General features: G+C 43.6%; 1 protein-coding gene across 1 annotated transcript in view; it reads left to right on the forward strand.

Annotated features, from left to right (window-relative positions):
- The window catches only part of LOC135508383 (phosphatidate phosphatase LPIN1-like), a 42,412-nt gene extending 33,619 nt beyond the window's left edge, over positions 1-8,793 (forward strand). Inside the window, exons 15-22 of the mRNA XM_064928526.1 lie at positions 577-644; positions 974-1,112; positions 1,296-1,444; positions 1,563-1,649; positions 2,324-2,476; positions 2,681-2,795; positions 3,012-3,115; positions 3,293-8,793. Of these exons, the coding sequence (XP_064784598.1) occupies positions 577-644; positions 974-1,112; positions 1,296-1,444; positions 1,563-1,649; positions 2,324-2,476; positions 2,681-2,795; positions 3,012-3,115; positions 3,293-3,677 (1,200 nt within the window). The 3' untranslated portion in view covers positions 3,678-8,793. The remainder of the gene's footprint in view (positions 1-576; positions 645-973; positions 1,113-1,295; positions 1,445-1,562; positions 1,650-2,323; positions 2,477-2,680; positions 2,796-3,011; positions 3,116-3,292) is intronic.
- Positions 8,794-15,761: the final 6,968 nt, after the last annotated feature.

Consider the following 15,761-nt stretch of genomic DNA (forward strand, 5'->3'; position numbering starts at 1 on the left):
CTCTGTAGCACACACCTCTGTAACACACACACACACACCTCTGTAACACACACACCTCTGTAACACACACAACTCTGTAACACACCTCTGTAACACACACAAGTCTGTAACACACACACCTCTGTAACACACACCTCTGTAACACACACACCTCTGTAACACACACACCTCTGTAACACACACCTCTGTAGCACACACCTCTGTAACACACACACACACACCTCTGTAACACACACACCTCTGTAACACACACAACTCTGTAACACACACAACTCTGTAACACACACACACATCTGTAACACACACACACGTCTGTAACACACACACCTCTGTAACACACACACCTCTGTAACACACACACACGTCTGTAACACACACACGTCTGTAACACACACACTCTGTAACACACACACACCTCTGTAACACACACACCTCCTGAACAAACTTCTATAACATAACTATAACTAGGAAACTTCAGCAGAAGTTACAGCATTGGAGGCCTAGTTGACTGGCGTATTATATTTGTTAGAATGTCCTGGTTGTTGTATGAGTGTGTGACTGGTTGTTTTACCCCAGGACTCAGTGTCTGAGACAGGAGTTGGAGATGAGGGTGACACCTCTCTCAGCATGGCTTCAGTCAACGGGTAACTACACTTCTCTAACACCAGAAAAGCTTATAATGTGCAATAGAATTTAATTATTTTGAATACACGTTTATATGTAGTTTACAGATCCTCATATACGTTATACAGAAAGGGTCGGTTTCATGAACCGATTCTCCTTTGAGTTTGTTTTTTTGTGCAGGACTAGGTTTAAAATTTGTCCGAGAAACCACCCCTAAAAATGTGTACTACATGTTTATATAGTGTTAATATTCTGGTTATAAAGTCATGTATACTACATGTTCATATAGTGTTTATATTCTGGTTATAAAGTAAAAAATGTATTTATAGCTGAACTGTTGTCATGACAGAATGAAGGAGGAGTCTTCCTCCAGCGATGAGGACCACAGATTGTCCAATCAGGGCTCAGAATCCTGCAACGCCGAGCCCCTTCTCACACCCGGTAGTGTGTGCTACAGGAAGACCCTCAGACTGACCCCAGATCAGCTGGTGAGGAACAATACTTCTGACCTCTTTATCTGGCGACGTTGTGTTCAGTGTGTCTGGCTGGGTTAGAGCTAGAGGGTGTATGGGTAATGTAGTCTTTGTGTCCTCAGGCCTGTCTGCAGTTGAACCACTCAGTAGCAGGGTTAGAGTTAGTCTATATGGGTAATGTAGTCTTTGTGTCCTCAGGCCAGTCTGCAGTTGAAGGTGGGTCCTAATGAGGTGGTGTTCAGTGTGACCACTCAGTACCAGGGCACCTGCCGCTGCCAGGGCACCATCTACCTCTGGAGCTGGGACGACAAGATCATCATCTCAGACATTGACGGCACCATCACCAGGTGTGTGTGTGTGTGTGTGCGCATGAGTTTTATTGGCAATTGTGTGTGATCATGTGAAATCTCTGTTAATGGTAGTCTAATGAGGTGTGCGTGCGTGTGCGCGTGTCCTCTCTTTCAGGTCGGACACCCTGGGCCACATTCTTCCCACGCTGGGTAAAGACTGGACGCATCAGGGCATTGCCCGCCTCTACCACCGAGTCAGCCAGTGAGTTACCACAGGAGTAATAACTATAGATGAGCATTACAGTAATGAAACCGAGGTCACATTTAGAATAGGGCTCAACATAAGATCAATGAATCATATCAACTTTATTCATGGTGTTTCAATCTACAAGGTTTAGTACGTTGCACCCTCATGAAGGCAGCCCTGTCCCTGACGCTCATTAGTTAAACTACTGTCCCCTCCATCGCTCTTAGGAAACACTGAGACAGTAGAATAATTCAAATCTCATTCTCTTGCTCTACCTATCCTTCTATCTTTCAATTCAATTCCAGGGGCTTTATTAGCATGGGAAACATGTTTACATTGCCAAAGCAAGTGAGGTTGATAAAAAAAAAAGTGAAATAAACAATAAAAATTAACAGTAAACATTACACAAACGTTCCAAAAGAATAAAGACATTACAAATGTCATATTATGTCTCTATACAGTGTTGTAACAATGTGCAAATAGTTAAAGTACACAAGGGGAAAATAAATAAACATATGGGTGGTGTGTGTTCTTCACTGGTTGACCTTTTCTTGTGGCAACAGGTCACAGATCTTGCTGCTGTGATGTCACACTGTGGTATTTCACCCAGTAGATATGGGAGTTTATCAAAATATGATTTGTTTCTCTCACTCTATCCCTCTCTCTCTCTCTCTCTCTCTCTCTTTCAGGAATGGTTATAAGTTTATGTACTGCTCAGCGAGGGCCATAGGTATGGCTGATATGACGAGGGGGTATCTACACTGGGTCAACGAAAGAGGAACCATGCTGCCTATTGGACCTGTCCTACTCAGCCCCAGCAGTCTGTTCTCAGCTCTGCACAGGTGAGGGACACATACACTCACACACCATCGTTCATCACCAACATCATCGTAAAAATAAACACAGCAGAATCAAAGAGTCAAACGCAAAAGTGAACAATCATATGTAAACAATGTACAGCCGCTGATGTAATAGAACTAGCTAACCCTGTATTGTATAACGATGATTCCATCCGTCCTGTCGCGTCCTTCTTGTCCTTCCTGTAGGGAGGTGATAGAGAAGAAGCCTGGGAGGTTTAAGATCCAGTGTCTGACCGACGTGAAGCAGCTGTTCCACCCCAACACTGAGCCTTTCTACGCAGCCTTCGGCAACAGAGCCACGGTGAGAGCCCTGCTCCCTCCATCACTGCACACATTACCTTATGGAAACATCTGCCTTCATCTGACTGGAACCATGCACAGTAATTAACCAATCTGTAACAGATTCAGCCAAAAGGCTATTTGCAACCTGAATATTCTGTTTGCTACTGTTGCAGTTGTTGTTGTATGCGTGTTTTTGGATAGTATGTCAGTTGTTGTTAAAGTTGTTGTTGTTTAGGATGTGTATTCCTATAAGGAGGTGGGCGTTCCCCTAAACAGGATCTTCACAGTCAACCCCAAGGGAGAGCTGATACAGGAACACGCTAAGACCAACATCTCATCGTAAGTCAGACATCTCTCTCTTTCTCTTCGTTCCTCTATCTTTCTCCCTCGTATCTTTCTTTATCTGTCTTTGTCTGTCTCTGTTTCTCTCTCCCTCAGTAGCTCTCTCTTCCTCTCTCTGTCTTTGTGTCTGTCTATGAACGATCAAGTGAATTATGTTGTTTGTGTCCCTACCAGGTATGGTGGTCTGTGTGAGGTGGTGGACCACGTCTTTCCCCTGTTGATCAGAGGCCACGTCTCTGACGTCTCCTGCCCTGACACCTTCAGGCAGTTCACCTACTGGAGAGAACAGCTGCCCCAGGTCCACCTCCCTGACCAGGTCCACCTCCCTGACCAGGTCCACCTCCCTGATCAGGTCCACCTCCCTGACCAGGTCCACCTCCCTGACCAGGTCCACCTCCCTGACCAGGTCCACATCCCTGACCAGGTCCACATCCCTGACCACCCACAGGTCCACAGCCCCAAGTCCACAGCTCCGACCAGCCCCAAGTCCACAGCGCCAACCAGCCCCTGGACAAAAGCTGAGGAGACCCAACACCACATCAGACCACCCCAGGAGTGAGCTGTGTGCAATCACGGAAGGAAAGGGAGAGACACGCTCAAACTCATGATGATGCAGGCATGCAAATGCAAGAAGCATGTATCTGCTCTAATGCACACACACACACACACACACACACACACACACACACAGCTATGCAGAGGCAGACCTTGCACTAGTGAAAGTGTACGTGCTACAACAACAGGCATGTTAGCACTGAGTGGTATTTATATGTAGTCATCATTTATATTTATGTTTTACTCTTCAGTGTTGTTTTCTCTGCATTACCTAGCCTACTCATACACGGCCTACTGTTCATCAGGTGAAATAGGTACATTACCTAGCCTACTCATACACGGCCTACTGTTCATCAGGTGAAATAGGTACATTACCTAGCCTAGTCATACACGGCCTACTGTTCATCAGGTGAAATAGGTACATTACCTAGCCTACTCATACACGGCCTACTGTTCATCAGGTGAAATAGGTACATTACCTAGCCTACTCATACACGGCCTACTGTTCATCAGGTGAAATAGGTACATTACCTAGCCTAGTCATACACGGCCTACTGTTCATCAGGTGAAATAGGTACATTACCTAGCCTAGTCATACACGGCCTACTGTTCATCAGGTGAAATAGGTACATTACCTAGCCTAGTCATACACGGCCTACTGTTCATCAGGTGAAATAGGTACATTACCTAGCCTAGTCATACACGGCCTACTGTTCATCAGGTGAAATAGGTACATTACCTAGCCTAGTCATACACGGCCTACTGTTCATCAGTGAAATACAGTGCCTTGTAAAAGTATTCACCCCCCATTGGCTTTTTTCCTATTTTGTTGCACTACAACCTGTAATTTAAATGTATTTTTATTTGGATTTCATAGTCCAAATTGGTGAAGTGAAATGAAAAAAAATACTACTTTAAGAAAAGTGTGCTATGAAGCCCCTAAATAAGATCTGGTGCAACCAATTACCTTCAGAAGTACCATAATTAGTTAAATAAAGTCCACCTGTGTGCAATCTAAGTGTCACATGATCTGTCACATGATCTCAGTATATATACACCTGTTCTGAAAGGCCCCAGAGTCTGCAACACCACTAATCAAGGGGCACCACCAAGCAAGCGGCACCATGATGACCAAGGAGCTCTCCAAACAACCAGGATGAAGTTGTGGAGACGAAGTACAGATTAGGGTTGGGTTATAAAAAAATATCCAAAATGTTGAACATCCCACTGAGCACCATTAAATTCATTATTAAAGAATGGAAAGGATATGGCACCACAACAAACCCGCCAAGACAGGGCCGCCCACCAAAACTCACGGGCCAGGCAAGGAGGGCATTAATCAGAGAGGCAACAAAGAGACCAACGATAACCCTGAAGAAGCTGCAAAGCTCCATAGTGGATATTGGAGTATCTGTCCATAGAACCACTTTAAGCCATGCACTCCACAGAGCTGGGCTTCACGGAAGAGTGGCCAGAAAAAAAGCCATTGCTTAAAAAAAAAAAGCAAACGTGTTTGCTGTTCACCAAAAGGCATGTGGGAGACTCCCCAAACATATGAAAGAAGATACTCTGGTCAGATGAGACTAAAATTGAGCTTTTTGGCCATCAAGAAAAACACTATGTCTGGGGCAAACCCAACACCTCTCATCACCCCGAGAACTCCATCCCCACAGTAAAGCATGGTAGTGGCAGCATCATGCTGTGTGGATGTTTTTCCATCGGCAGGAACTGGGTAACTGGTCAGAATTGAAGGAATGATGGATAGCGCTAAATACAGGGAAATTCTTGAGGGAAACCTGTTTCAGTCTTCCAGAGATTTGAGACTGGTTCACCTTCCAGCAGGACAATGAGTGAATACTTATTTCTTGTTTGTTTCACAATGAAAAATATGTAGCATCTTCAAGTGGTAGGCATGTTGTGTAAATCAAATGATACAACCCCCCCAACAATCTATTTTAATTTCAGGTTGTATGGCAACAAAATAGGATTAATGCCAAGGGGGTGATTACTTTCGCAAGCCACTCTAGGTACTACTTTTAGGCAAAATAAGCACTGATTCAGTTGCCTGCGGACTCAAACTGAATTAATCCTCTGCTGTATGTTCTCTACATACTTCAGTCAGACGGCCATCGTTGAAATAACTTGTGGTGACGTCAAAATGAGGGGTGTTGTACAAAACAAAGTAATCAGCAATTGGATCATCTCTAACCAGAGTATCAAAGCCAATAACACATTTTTAAAACACAGCTTTACCCACGTGTTCTTGCTCTGGCCCAACCCATCGGTTTCTGGGACCAATCAGAATGGTTCAAATGTTCAAAAGTTCTAGAAATTGTCAGGAAGGTACTCAGATCCCGACTCATTGCAGAGAAGAAACTAACGGCGTGGCTTAGCGTTTAGCCAGAGCAAGGAGTTTGGGTAACCAGACAACTGATAAAAGTACAGCCTACTGGGAAAAATCACTGTGAAGTACAGTCTACCTGAAAAAAATCACTGTGAAGTACAGTCTACCTGAAAAAAATCACTGTGAAGTACAGACTACCTGGAGAAATCACTGTGCAGTACAGTCGACCTGGAAAAATAATTGTGAAGTAGAGCCTAACATTGAAACAGCTGAGTTTCACCCAGATAACGTTGTCTGATTAATGGCATTACTTTTGATTGAATCTCCTACATTTTCAGATCTAATGTTCACATACATTTTAAGCGCTAATGTTCACATACATTTTAAGTGCTAATGTAATAAATGCTCAGCAATACAATATTATTATTAACTTGCAATGAAAATATTATAGGACATTACGATAATTTGTCATTATAATTGATATATATACCACAGCTAAGGGCTGTTCTCATGCACTACGCAACACGGAGAACTCTGACACAGCCCTTACCTTTGGTTTATTGGCCATATACCACAAACCCCCGAGGTGCCTTATTGCTGTTATAAACTGGTTAGCAACGTAATTAGAGCAGTAAAAATAAAATGTTTTGTCATACACGTGGAATAAGGTCTGATATACCATGGCTGTCAGCCAATCAGCATTCAGGGCTCAAACCACTCAGTTTATAAGAAGTTTTAAATCATGTTTCCTTTTGGGTTCCATGTAGAACCCTTTCCATAGAGGGTTGTACCTGAAACCAAACATGGTTCTATCTGGAACCAAAAGGGGTTCTTCAAAGGGTTCTCCTATGGGGACAGCCAAAGAACCCTTTTTGGCTCTAGATAGCACCTTTTTTCTAAAAGTGTAGTAGCATTCCATATTAGGGTTTTATTCTTCAGTTTCTTGTCTTGTTCTATGTAAGGTAAATATGTTACTGATCAACTGAACTAAGCCTGGTAACTAGTGTAGCTCTTCAGTTTATTAACAAGGCACAGAGGGGGGTTTCCTCTCTCATTGATGTCTCTCACCCATAGTCAACAATAGTCCTTTAATGCTAATTTAACACTTCAGAATAGACATCTAAAACTGTCATTACTCTGATAATAAGCAACGCATGGAAACTCAGGTTGTTTCACTGTTTCTATGGACAATGACACATAACGTATCATATTCTCACTGCGTGCACTGTGCAGGGAAATTGTCTTGGCTACTATTATGGTCACTGAAAAGCCTACTAGTCCTGTCGCATCAGTCAGATGTGTGACTGAGCTCTTTTTGGGGGGAGTATTATGTTGCAGACAATAGAAAACATGTTCTGTCATTTGCTTTGGTTGTCCATCATCTTCAACTCTAACTGCGAGATGAGAGAAACCTACTAATTTATTAACCATTTCATGAATCTATCATTTTTAAGAAGCAGCTTGTGAACACGCTTGTATTTGGCCTTTGATTTTATATATTGTATTTATGTGATTGTTCATATTCAGAGTATTTGTGTTTATTCTCACTTTTGTATATAGTGTAATGTTTTTTAGTGATCTAATTCAGAAACATTGATCTTGTCAGTCATTGGCTGGCTTCTGGACTACAGTAGTTTGATCTAAAATGGCGAACAACATTTTGCATTGACTTCAGTGTCCACTGAAGCAAAGCCATTGAGGAGTTATACAACAGTAAAAATGCAATATTCTACTAAATTCTAGAATCTATTACTAAGATACAAATAACTTTATAGATTACAACACTGATGTTCCTTGTAATTTCAGCCATTAGAATTACCAATATCCTTGAATATTCTAATCCTCCTCGAAGGGTTAAAAGCAAAAAGCACCGTCAGTCAGTGCATCAGTCAGTCCATCTTATCTCTGTTGTTATCAGAGCAGGTGGCAGTATGTTTCTAGGAGTGGCAGCCATGTAATGTGTATCTAATGTGTATATGGTGCAATTTCCAATGTTATCCTGTATGTAGTATGGATGAGTTCAACAACTAAAATGCAAGACGTCCTGTACTACCTGAATGAATCCTAACACTGTGGTATCTCTCTCTTTTTCGTTTGATCATATTGATGACCAATACAAACGTGATCACATCACTGTGAAGGAGAGAAGGTTCTCACTGTCCCTATGGACCATATTGATTTAAATAAGTGTGAATTTCTTGGCAAGATGTCTTTCATGGGCTGGTTGAAACATCCATTGCCATTCCTCTAGTCATGGGTTTCTAGGATGAATTTAAATAGAGGTATTTCAGAATATTGAGACAGAGACTAACGTGAGCTGTTGGACTCGCCATCGACTCGCCATCGAGGTGTGTTGGTATTTGGAGGCGCCGTAACGGATGGATGAAAGCATGGATAGGTGGATGGATGAGTGAAAGCAGGCATGTGATGTTACTGTTGCGTTGTGTTCACTTGTCTTGTGTCCTGTGTGTCTATGGTTCCTCTTGTCTCCTTAATGTATTGTCACACAATTTGTTCCAAGTATGTTGAATTACTACTGTGTATTCTGGTTAAGCAGACTGACTGTTCTTTCTGTGAAAGATCCATATGAACAAAGTGATTTTGTCTTATATCTTGGTTGTATGTCTTGGTTGTCTGTCCTATTTGGTTTTGTTTCTAAGATGTAAAGAATCCATTACTCTAGCACTGTGTCATGTTGTATAGGTAAATAATCTGGTTTTAAAAAAATAACTGTATATTGAAAATAATTATTTCAATAAATGCTAAAATGATTGTTGATGGATGTGCATGTGTCTCATCTCTCCTCCCTGAAGTGAACATGTCATGATTTCCTTAGTTTCAGAGTTGTATACCATGGTATCAGAACTAACACCCATTACTGCCCATGTTTACCATGGTATCAGAACTAACACCTATTACTGCCCATGTATACCATGGTATCAGAACTAACACCCATTACTGCCCATGTTTACCATGGTAACAGAACTAACACCCATTACTGCCCATGTATACCATGGTATCAGAACTAACACCCATTACTGCCCATGTATACCATGGTATCAGACTCTAACACCTATTACTGCCCATGTATACCATGGTATTAGAACTAACACCTATTACTGCCCATGTATACCATGGTATCAGAACTAACACCCATTACTGCCCATGTTTACCATGGTATCAGAACTAACACCCATTACTGCCCATGTTTACCATGGTATCAGAACTAACACCCATTACTGCCCATGTATACCATGGTATCAGAACTAACACCCATTACTGCCCATGTATACCATGGTATCAGAACTAACACCTATTACTGCCCATGTATACCATGGTATTAGAACTAACACCTATTACTGCCCATGTATACCATGGTATCAGGACTAACACCCATTACTACCCATGTATACCATGGTATTGCTCCATGGCTTTGTGCAGGCTTGGTATCTACTGCCATCTAATGTAGGACATACTTATAACACATAAACTCAGCAAAAAAAGAAAACGTCCCTTTTTCAGGACCCTGTCTTTCAAAGATCATTCGTAAAAATCCTAATAACTTCACAGATATTCATTGTAAAGGGTTTAAACATTGTTTCCCATGCTGGTTCAATGAACCAGAAACAATTAATGAACATGCACCTGTGGAACGGTCGTTAAGACACTAACAGCTTACAGTACATCCGAACATCACACATGCGGGACAGGCACAGGTTGGCAACAAAAACTGCCTGAGTTACACCAGGAACGCACAATCCCTCCATCAGTGCTAGGACTGTCTGCCATAGGCTGGGAGGTTGGACCGGGGGCTTGTAGGCCTGTTGTAAAGGCAGGTCTTCAACAGACATCACCGGTAACAATGTTGCTTATGGGCACAAGCCCACTGCCGCTGGATCAGACAGGACTGGCAAAAAAGTGCTCTTCACTGATGAGTCACACTTTGTCTCACCAGGGGTGATGGTCGAATTTCGTGTTTATCGTCGAAGGAATGAGCGTTACACCGAGGCCTGTACTCAGATCTCAATCCCATTGAGCACGTCTGGGACCTGTTGGATCGGAGGGTGAGGGCTAGGGCTAGGGCCATTCCCCCCAGAAATGTCCGGGAACTTGCAGGTGTCTTGGTGGAAGAGTGGGGTAACATCTCACAGCAAGAACTGGCAAATCTGGTGCAACATCTCACAGCAAGAACTGTCAAATCTGATGCAACATCTCACAGCAAGAACTGGCAAATCTGATGCAACATCTCACAGCAAGAACTGGCAAATCTGATGCCGTCCATGAGGAGTTGCACTGCAGTATTTTGTGCAGCTGGTGGCCACACCAGATACTGACTGTTACTTTTGATTTTGATCCCCCCCTTTGTTCAGGGACACATTATTCCATTTCTGTTAGTCACATGCTTGTGGAGCTTGTTCAGTTTGTCTCAGTTGTTGAATCTTATGTTCATAACATGTGTAAATATTTGTAAGTTTGCTGAAAATAAACACAGTTGACAGTGAGAGGACGTTTTTTTTATGAGTTTATAAAGCTCATCTAAAGAAATTAGCTCACTGACAGTTGACACTTACTTACATGTGACTTCTGCTATTAGAATACAACGCTCGCATTGAAAAGACGGGGATTTCGCATCAGTCTGGACGCAATCATGCTCCCGAAAGCGCATAGTGGGCGACGTCATTAGCACTACTCCCACAAGTCTATGGAAGGCCAAGAGTTGCAAATCGTCTTGATTTGAACGACTGTTATGGCCATTTTTACACGCGTTCATTACACCTGTTCAATGTGCATTTAAAGGTGATTAGAACGTTTTGAATATTGTACTTTCAGACGCATGAAATTGTGCCACTGCACACGATCTGAACGCCTGTGTAGTAACGGGTACATTTCATGGGTCTGAAACTACCACATTGTAGCCCCTCCCACCTTCATTTCCGTGAGTTTGACTTTGTTCGACTTCTTTTGACTTCTGGCCAGTGTTGCCAACTTAGCAACTTAGTCGCTATATTTAGCGAGTATTCAGACCCCTCTAGCAACACATTTTCAAAAAAAAAATCGACTAGCGACAAATCTAGTGACTTTTTCTGGTGTTATTGGAGACTGACGTGAAAGCACGTATCGTTCTTACGGTACTCTTCTCAACGAGCAGCTGGTGCTGCCGTGGGCCCCACCCCTGTCCCAAAGCACTCACAGGCGGCCCAGTCCAAACAGCCTCAGTCAATTACCTCGTCCACTGTGTGTGTGTGTGTCTCTCTGTGACATAAGCTAAACATCCAGCTGGCTAGCTCATCATGTCTCAGTCTAAACTGTACACTCAAAAATACAGAAAGGAGTGGGAATCAAACCCTGGTTGAAGCAGTTTATTGAAGATGATACACAGGCATACCGCCTGTTTTGTAAGGCTGATTTCTACACCAAACTTAGTGATGTAAAAATAACACATGACAACTCAAAAACATACTCAAAAGGCAAAGCCTCATAACAGTTCCACCCAAAACAAGCTCCATCTATAGTTTAAAAAATTTACTCTGCAAAAAAGGCTGAGGCCACCATGGCATTAGCTATAACACTGTTCCATGCTGGCGTGTGATCACATTGGAGAAGCATGTAGAGCTGCTTTCTCAGACTCCACTGCTGCTACCCACTTCAAAGTGCACAGAAATTATTGATGTTCTAGCATCATACTTTCTGAAAAAGTTGGTCGCAGATGTGGGTGACCAGCGTTTCAGTTTCCTCCTCGATGAGACAACGGACGTAAGTGTTTCTAAGTACCTGGGGGTTGTGATAAGGTACTTTAGTGACACCAAGCAGACAATTGTATCAACATGTCTGAGACTTGTTGAGTTGGAGGGAGGAGATGCTAAATCTGTAGCCCGTGCTGTTGTGGCTTTCCTCAAGAAGTGTTGTCTTAAAGAGAAACTCCTGGGGACAGGGACTGACAATGCCTCTGTTATGACGGGGATTAACAATGGGGTCCAGAAAGTGCTGAAGGAGGAGCATGGCCTCAAATATCTGGTTCTTATTCGCTGTGTGCCACTCTCTGCAGCTTGCTGTAAGTCATGCTTCCAATGACGCCATCCCCCGTTTCTAAATGTGGATCAAAATGTTACAATTAGTCAATTACATTTACAGATTGTAACCGCTACAGCAAAGCGTTGGTGAGAAAAATGGAGGAAGATATTAAAACTACTTTTTCCACATAGCATTACAATTACATAGTTGACGCTGGTAAGCTAGCTTATTTTCATTAAAATAGCATGGCTAGTTAGCAAGTCTTCTGTTTATCATGTAACTAATGGTTGTTACATTGTGGAACAGAGCAATAGTTCTTTGTACTTGTAATTTGGTTGAGACTAACATTAGTTTAGAAAATAATTGTTTTTTAAAACTTGGATTAGCTAACACAACGTGCTATTGGAACACACGAGTGATGGTTGCTGATAATGGGACTCTGTACGCCTATGTAGATATTCCATAAAAACATCTGCCGTTTCCAGCTTACAATAGTCATTTACAACATTAACAATGTCGACACTGTATTTCTGATAAATTTGATGTTATTTTAATGGACAAAAAAAATGTGCTTTTCTTTCAAAAACAAGGACATTTCTAAATGACCCCAAACTTTTGAATGGTCGTGTATGTATCTCTGTGTCAGCGCAAAGGAAAGGGCACACTGCAGTGTGTATAGGGGGGCAGCTTTGCCTTAAAATAGTAAAAGTAGATCCAGAACACACAAATGAGTATGATATGTCACGTTTGGTATGGTTACATCGGACAGATGGTTAATTAAGGCAAAAACGAAAGGAGGGTGGTTGGTCGGTCGGTATGGATGGGTGTGCGTATTATGTTTTGCAAATGAATAACATATCACACAAATTAATACAGTACCAGTCAAAAGTTTGTACACACCTACTCATTCAAGGGTAGTAACCAATAAACAGTTAAACAAATAAAAATATATTTGAGATTTGAGATTCTTCAAAGTAGCCACCCTTTGCCTTGATAACATCTTTGCACACTCTTGGCATTCTCTCAACCAGCTTCATGAGGTAGTCACCTGGAATGCTTTTCAATTAACAGGTGTGCCTTGTCAAAAGTTTATTTGTGGAATTTCTTTCCTTCTTAATGCGTTTGAGCCAATCAGTTATGACAAGGTAGGGGTGGTATACAGAAGATAGCCCTATTTGGTAAAATACCAAGTCCATATTATGGTAAGAACAGCTCAAATAAGCAAAAGGAAACGACAGTCCATCATTACTTTAAAACATGAAGGTCAGTCAATCTGGAAAATTTCAAGAACTTTGAATGTTTCTTCAAGTGCAGTCGCAAAAACCATCAAGCGCTATGGTGAAACGTGCTCTCATGAGGACCACCACAGGAAAGGAAGACCCAGAGTTCCCTCTGCTGCAGTGGATAAATTCATTAGAGCTACCAGCCTCAGCAATTTAAGCCCAAATAAATGCTTCTGAGTTCAAGTAACAGACACATCTCAACAACAACTGTTCAGAGGAGACTGCGTGAAATCAGGCCTTCATGGTTGAATTGCTGCAAAGAAACCACTAATAAAGGACACCAATAAGAAGAGACTTACTTGTGCCAAGAAACATGAGCAATGGACATTAGACCGGTGGAAATCTGTTATTTTGTCTGATGAGTTCCAACCGCCGTGTCTTGTGAGATGTAGAGTAGGTGAACAGATGATCTCTGCATGTGTGGTTCCCACTGTGAATCATGGAGGAGGTGTGATGGTGTGGGGGTGCTTTGCTTGTGACACTGTCTGTGATTTATTGTCAGAAGGTGAGTGTAGCTGGTGCATGAAGTCAATGCGCAGGAGAGCAAAATGAGTGAGCAACATACTTTACACAAAACATAAAGGCACAAGGTAAACAAATATACTTGACCAATAACCAACGGTAAATATTACGCACGGGTGAACACAGCACCCATCGAAAAACCAGCCATCATGAACCGAACTGAACATAGAAATAATCACGCACAACAAACATGGGGGAAACAGAGGGTTAAATACATGGATATTTGGATAATGAAAACCAGGTGTAGAAAATAAAGACAAAACCAATGGAAAATGAAAGATGGACCAACGTAGTGCCTCAAGACGTGTGTAAACAGGGCCTCCACCGTCTGTAGGGCCGTAGGGAGACCAGGCAAAGGGAGGAGATGACAGGACTTAGAAAACCGATCCACAACGACCAGGATTGTGGTGTTACCCTGTGATGAAGGAAGATCCGTTAGGAAATCCACCGACAGGTGCGACCACAGCCGTTGTGGAACGGGTAAGTGTTGTAACTTCCCTCTGGGTAAATGCCTCGGGGCCTTGCACTGGGCGCACACCGAGCAGGAGGAGACATAAACCCTCACGTCCTTAGCTAAAGTGGACCACCAGTACTTCCCACTAAGACAGCGCACTATCCGACCGATGCCCGGATGACCAGAGGAGGGTGACGTATGGGCCCAATAGATCAAACGGTCGCGGACAGCAGACAGAACATACAGACGCCCAGCTGGACATTGGAGGGGAGTGGGCTCTGTACGTAACGCCCACTCGATGTCCACGTCCAGCTCCCACACCACCGGTGCCACCAGGCAAGAGGCCGGGAGTATGTGAGTGGGATCCATGGGCCGCTCCTCTGTGTCATACACCCGGGACAGTGCTCCTGCCTTTGCGTTCTGGGAACCTGGTCTGTATGATAGGGTGAAAACAAAACGGGTAAAAAACATGGCCCACCTTGCCTGGCGAGGATTCAGTCTCCTCGCTGCCCGGAAGTACTCCAGATTGCTGTGGTCAGTCCAGATGAGAAAAGGGTTTTTAGCCCCCTCAAGCCAATTTCTCCACGCCTTCAAAGCCTTGACGACAGCCAACAACTCCCGGTCCCCCACGTCATAGTTTCGCTCCGCCGGGCTGAGTTTCTTCAAAAAGAAGGCACAGGGGCGGAGCATTGGTGGCGTACCCGAGTGCTGAGAGAGCACGGCTCCTATCCCAGCCTTGGACGCGTCCACCTCGACTATGAACATCAAAGAGGGATCCGGATGAGCCAGCACGGGAGCCGAGGTAAACAGAGCCCTCAGCTGACCAAAAGCCCTGTCCGCCTCAGCTGACCACTGCAAGCGTACCGGGCCCCCCTTCAGCAGTGAGGTAATGGGAGCCGCTACCTGACCAAAGCCCCAGATAAACCTCCGGTAGTAGTTGGAAAACTCTAGAAACCGCTGTACTTCCTTTACCGTGGAGGGAGTCGGCCAATTACGCACGGCTGTAATGCGGTCACTCTCCATCTCCACCCCTGAAGTGGAAATGCGGTACCCTAGGAAGGAGATGGACTGTTGGAAAAACAGGCATTTCTCAGCCTTGATGTACAGGTCATGCTCCAACAGTCGACCAAGCACCCTGTGCACCAGGGACACATGCTCGGCGCGTGTAGCGGAGTATATCAGAATGTCGTCGATATACACCACTGGACCCTGCTCTTGCAGGTCCCCAAAAGTCTGGTCTACAAAGGCCTGGAAGACTGATGGAGCATTCATCAACCTGTACGGCATGACAAGGTACTCATAGTGCCCTGAGGTTGTACTAAATGCCGTCTTCCACTCATCCCCCTCCCAGATATGCACCAGGTTGTAAGCTCTCCTGAGATCCAATTTTTTGAAGAAGCGCGCCCCGTGCATTGACTCAATCTCACTGGCTATGAGAGGTAGGGGGGAACTCTACCTCACTGTGATCTGGTA

The sequence above is a fragment of the Oncorhynchus masou genome, chromosome 21 (assembly GCF_036934945.1).
Source record: "Oncorhynchus masou masou isolate Uvic2021 chromosome 21, UVic_Omas_1.1, whole genome shotgun sequence".
NCBI classification, from domain to species: Eukaryota; Metazoa; Chordata; class Actinopteri; order Salmoniformes; family Salmonidae; genus Oncorhynchus; species Oncorhynchus masou.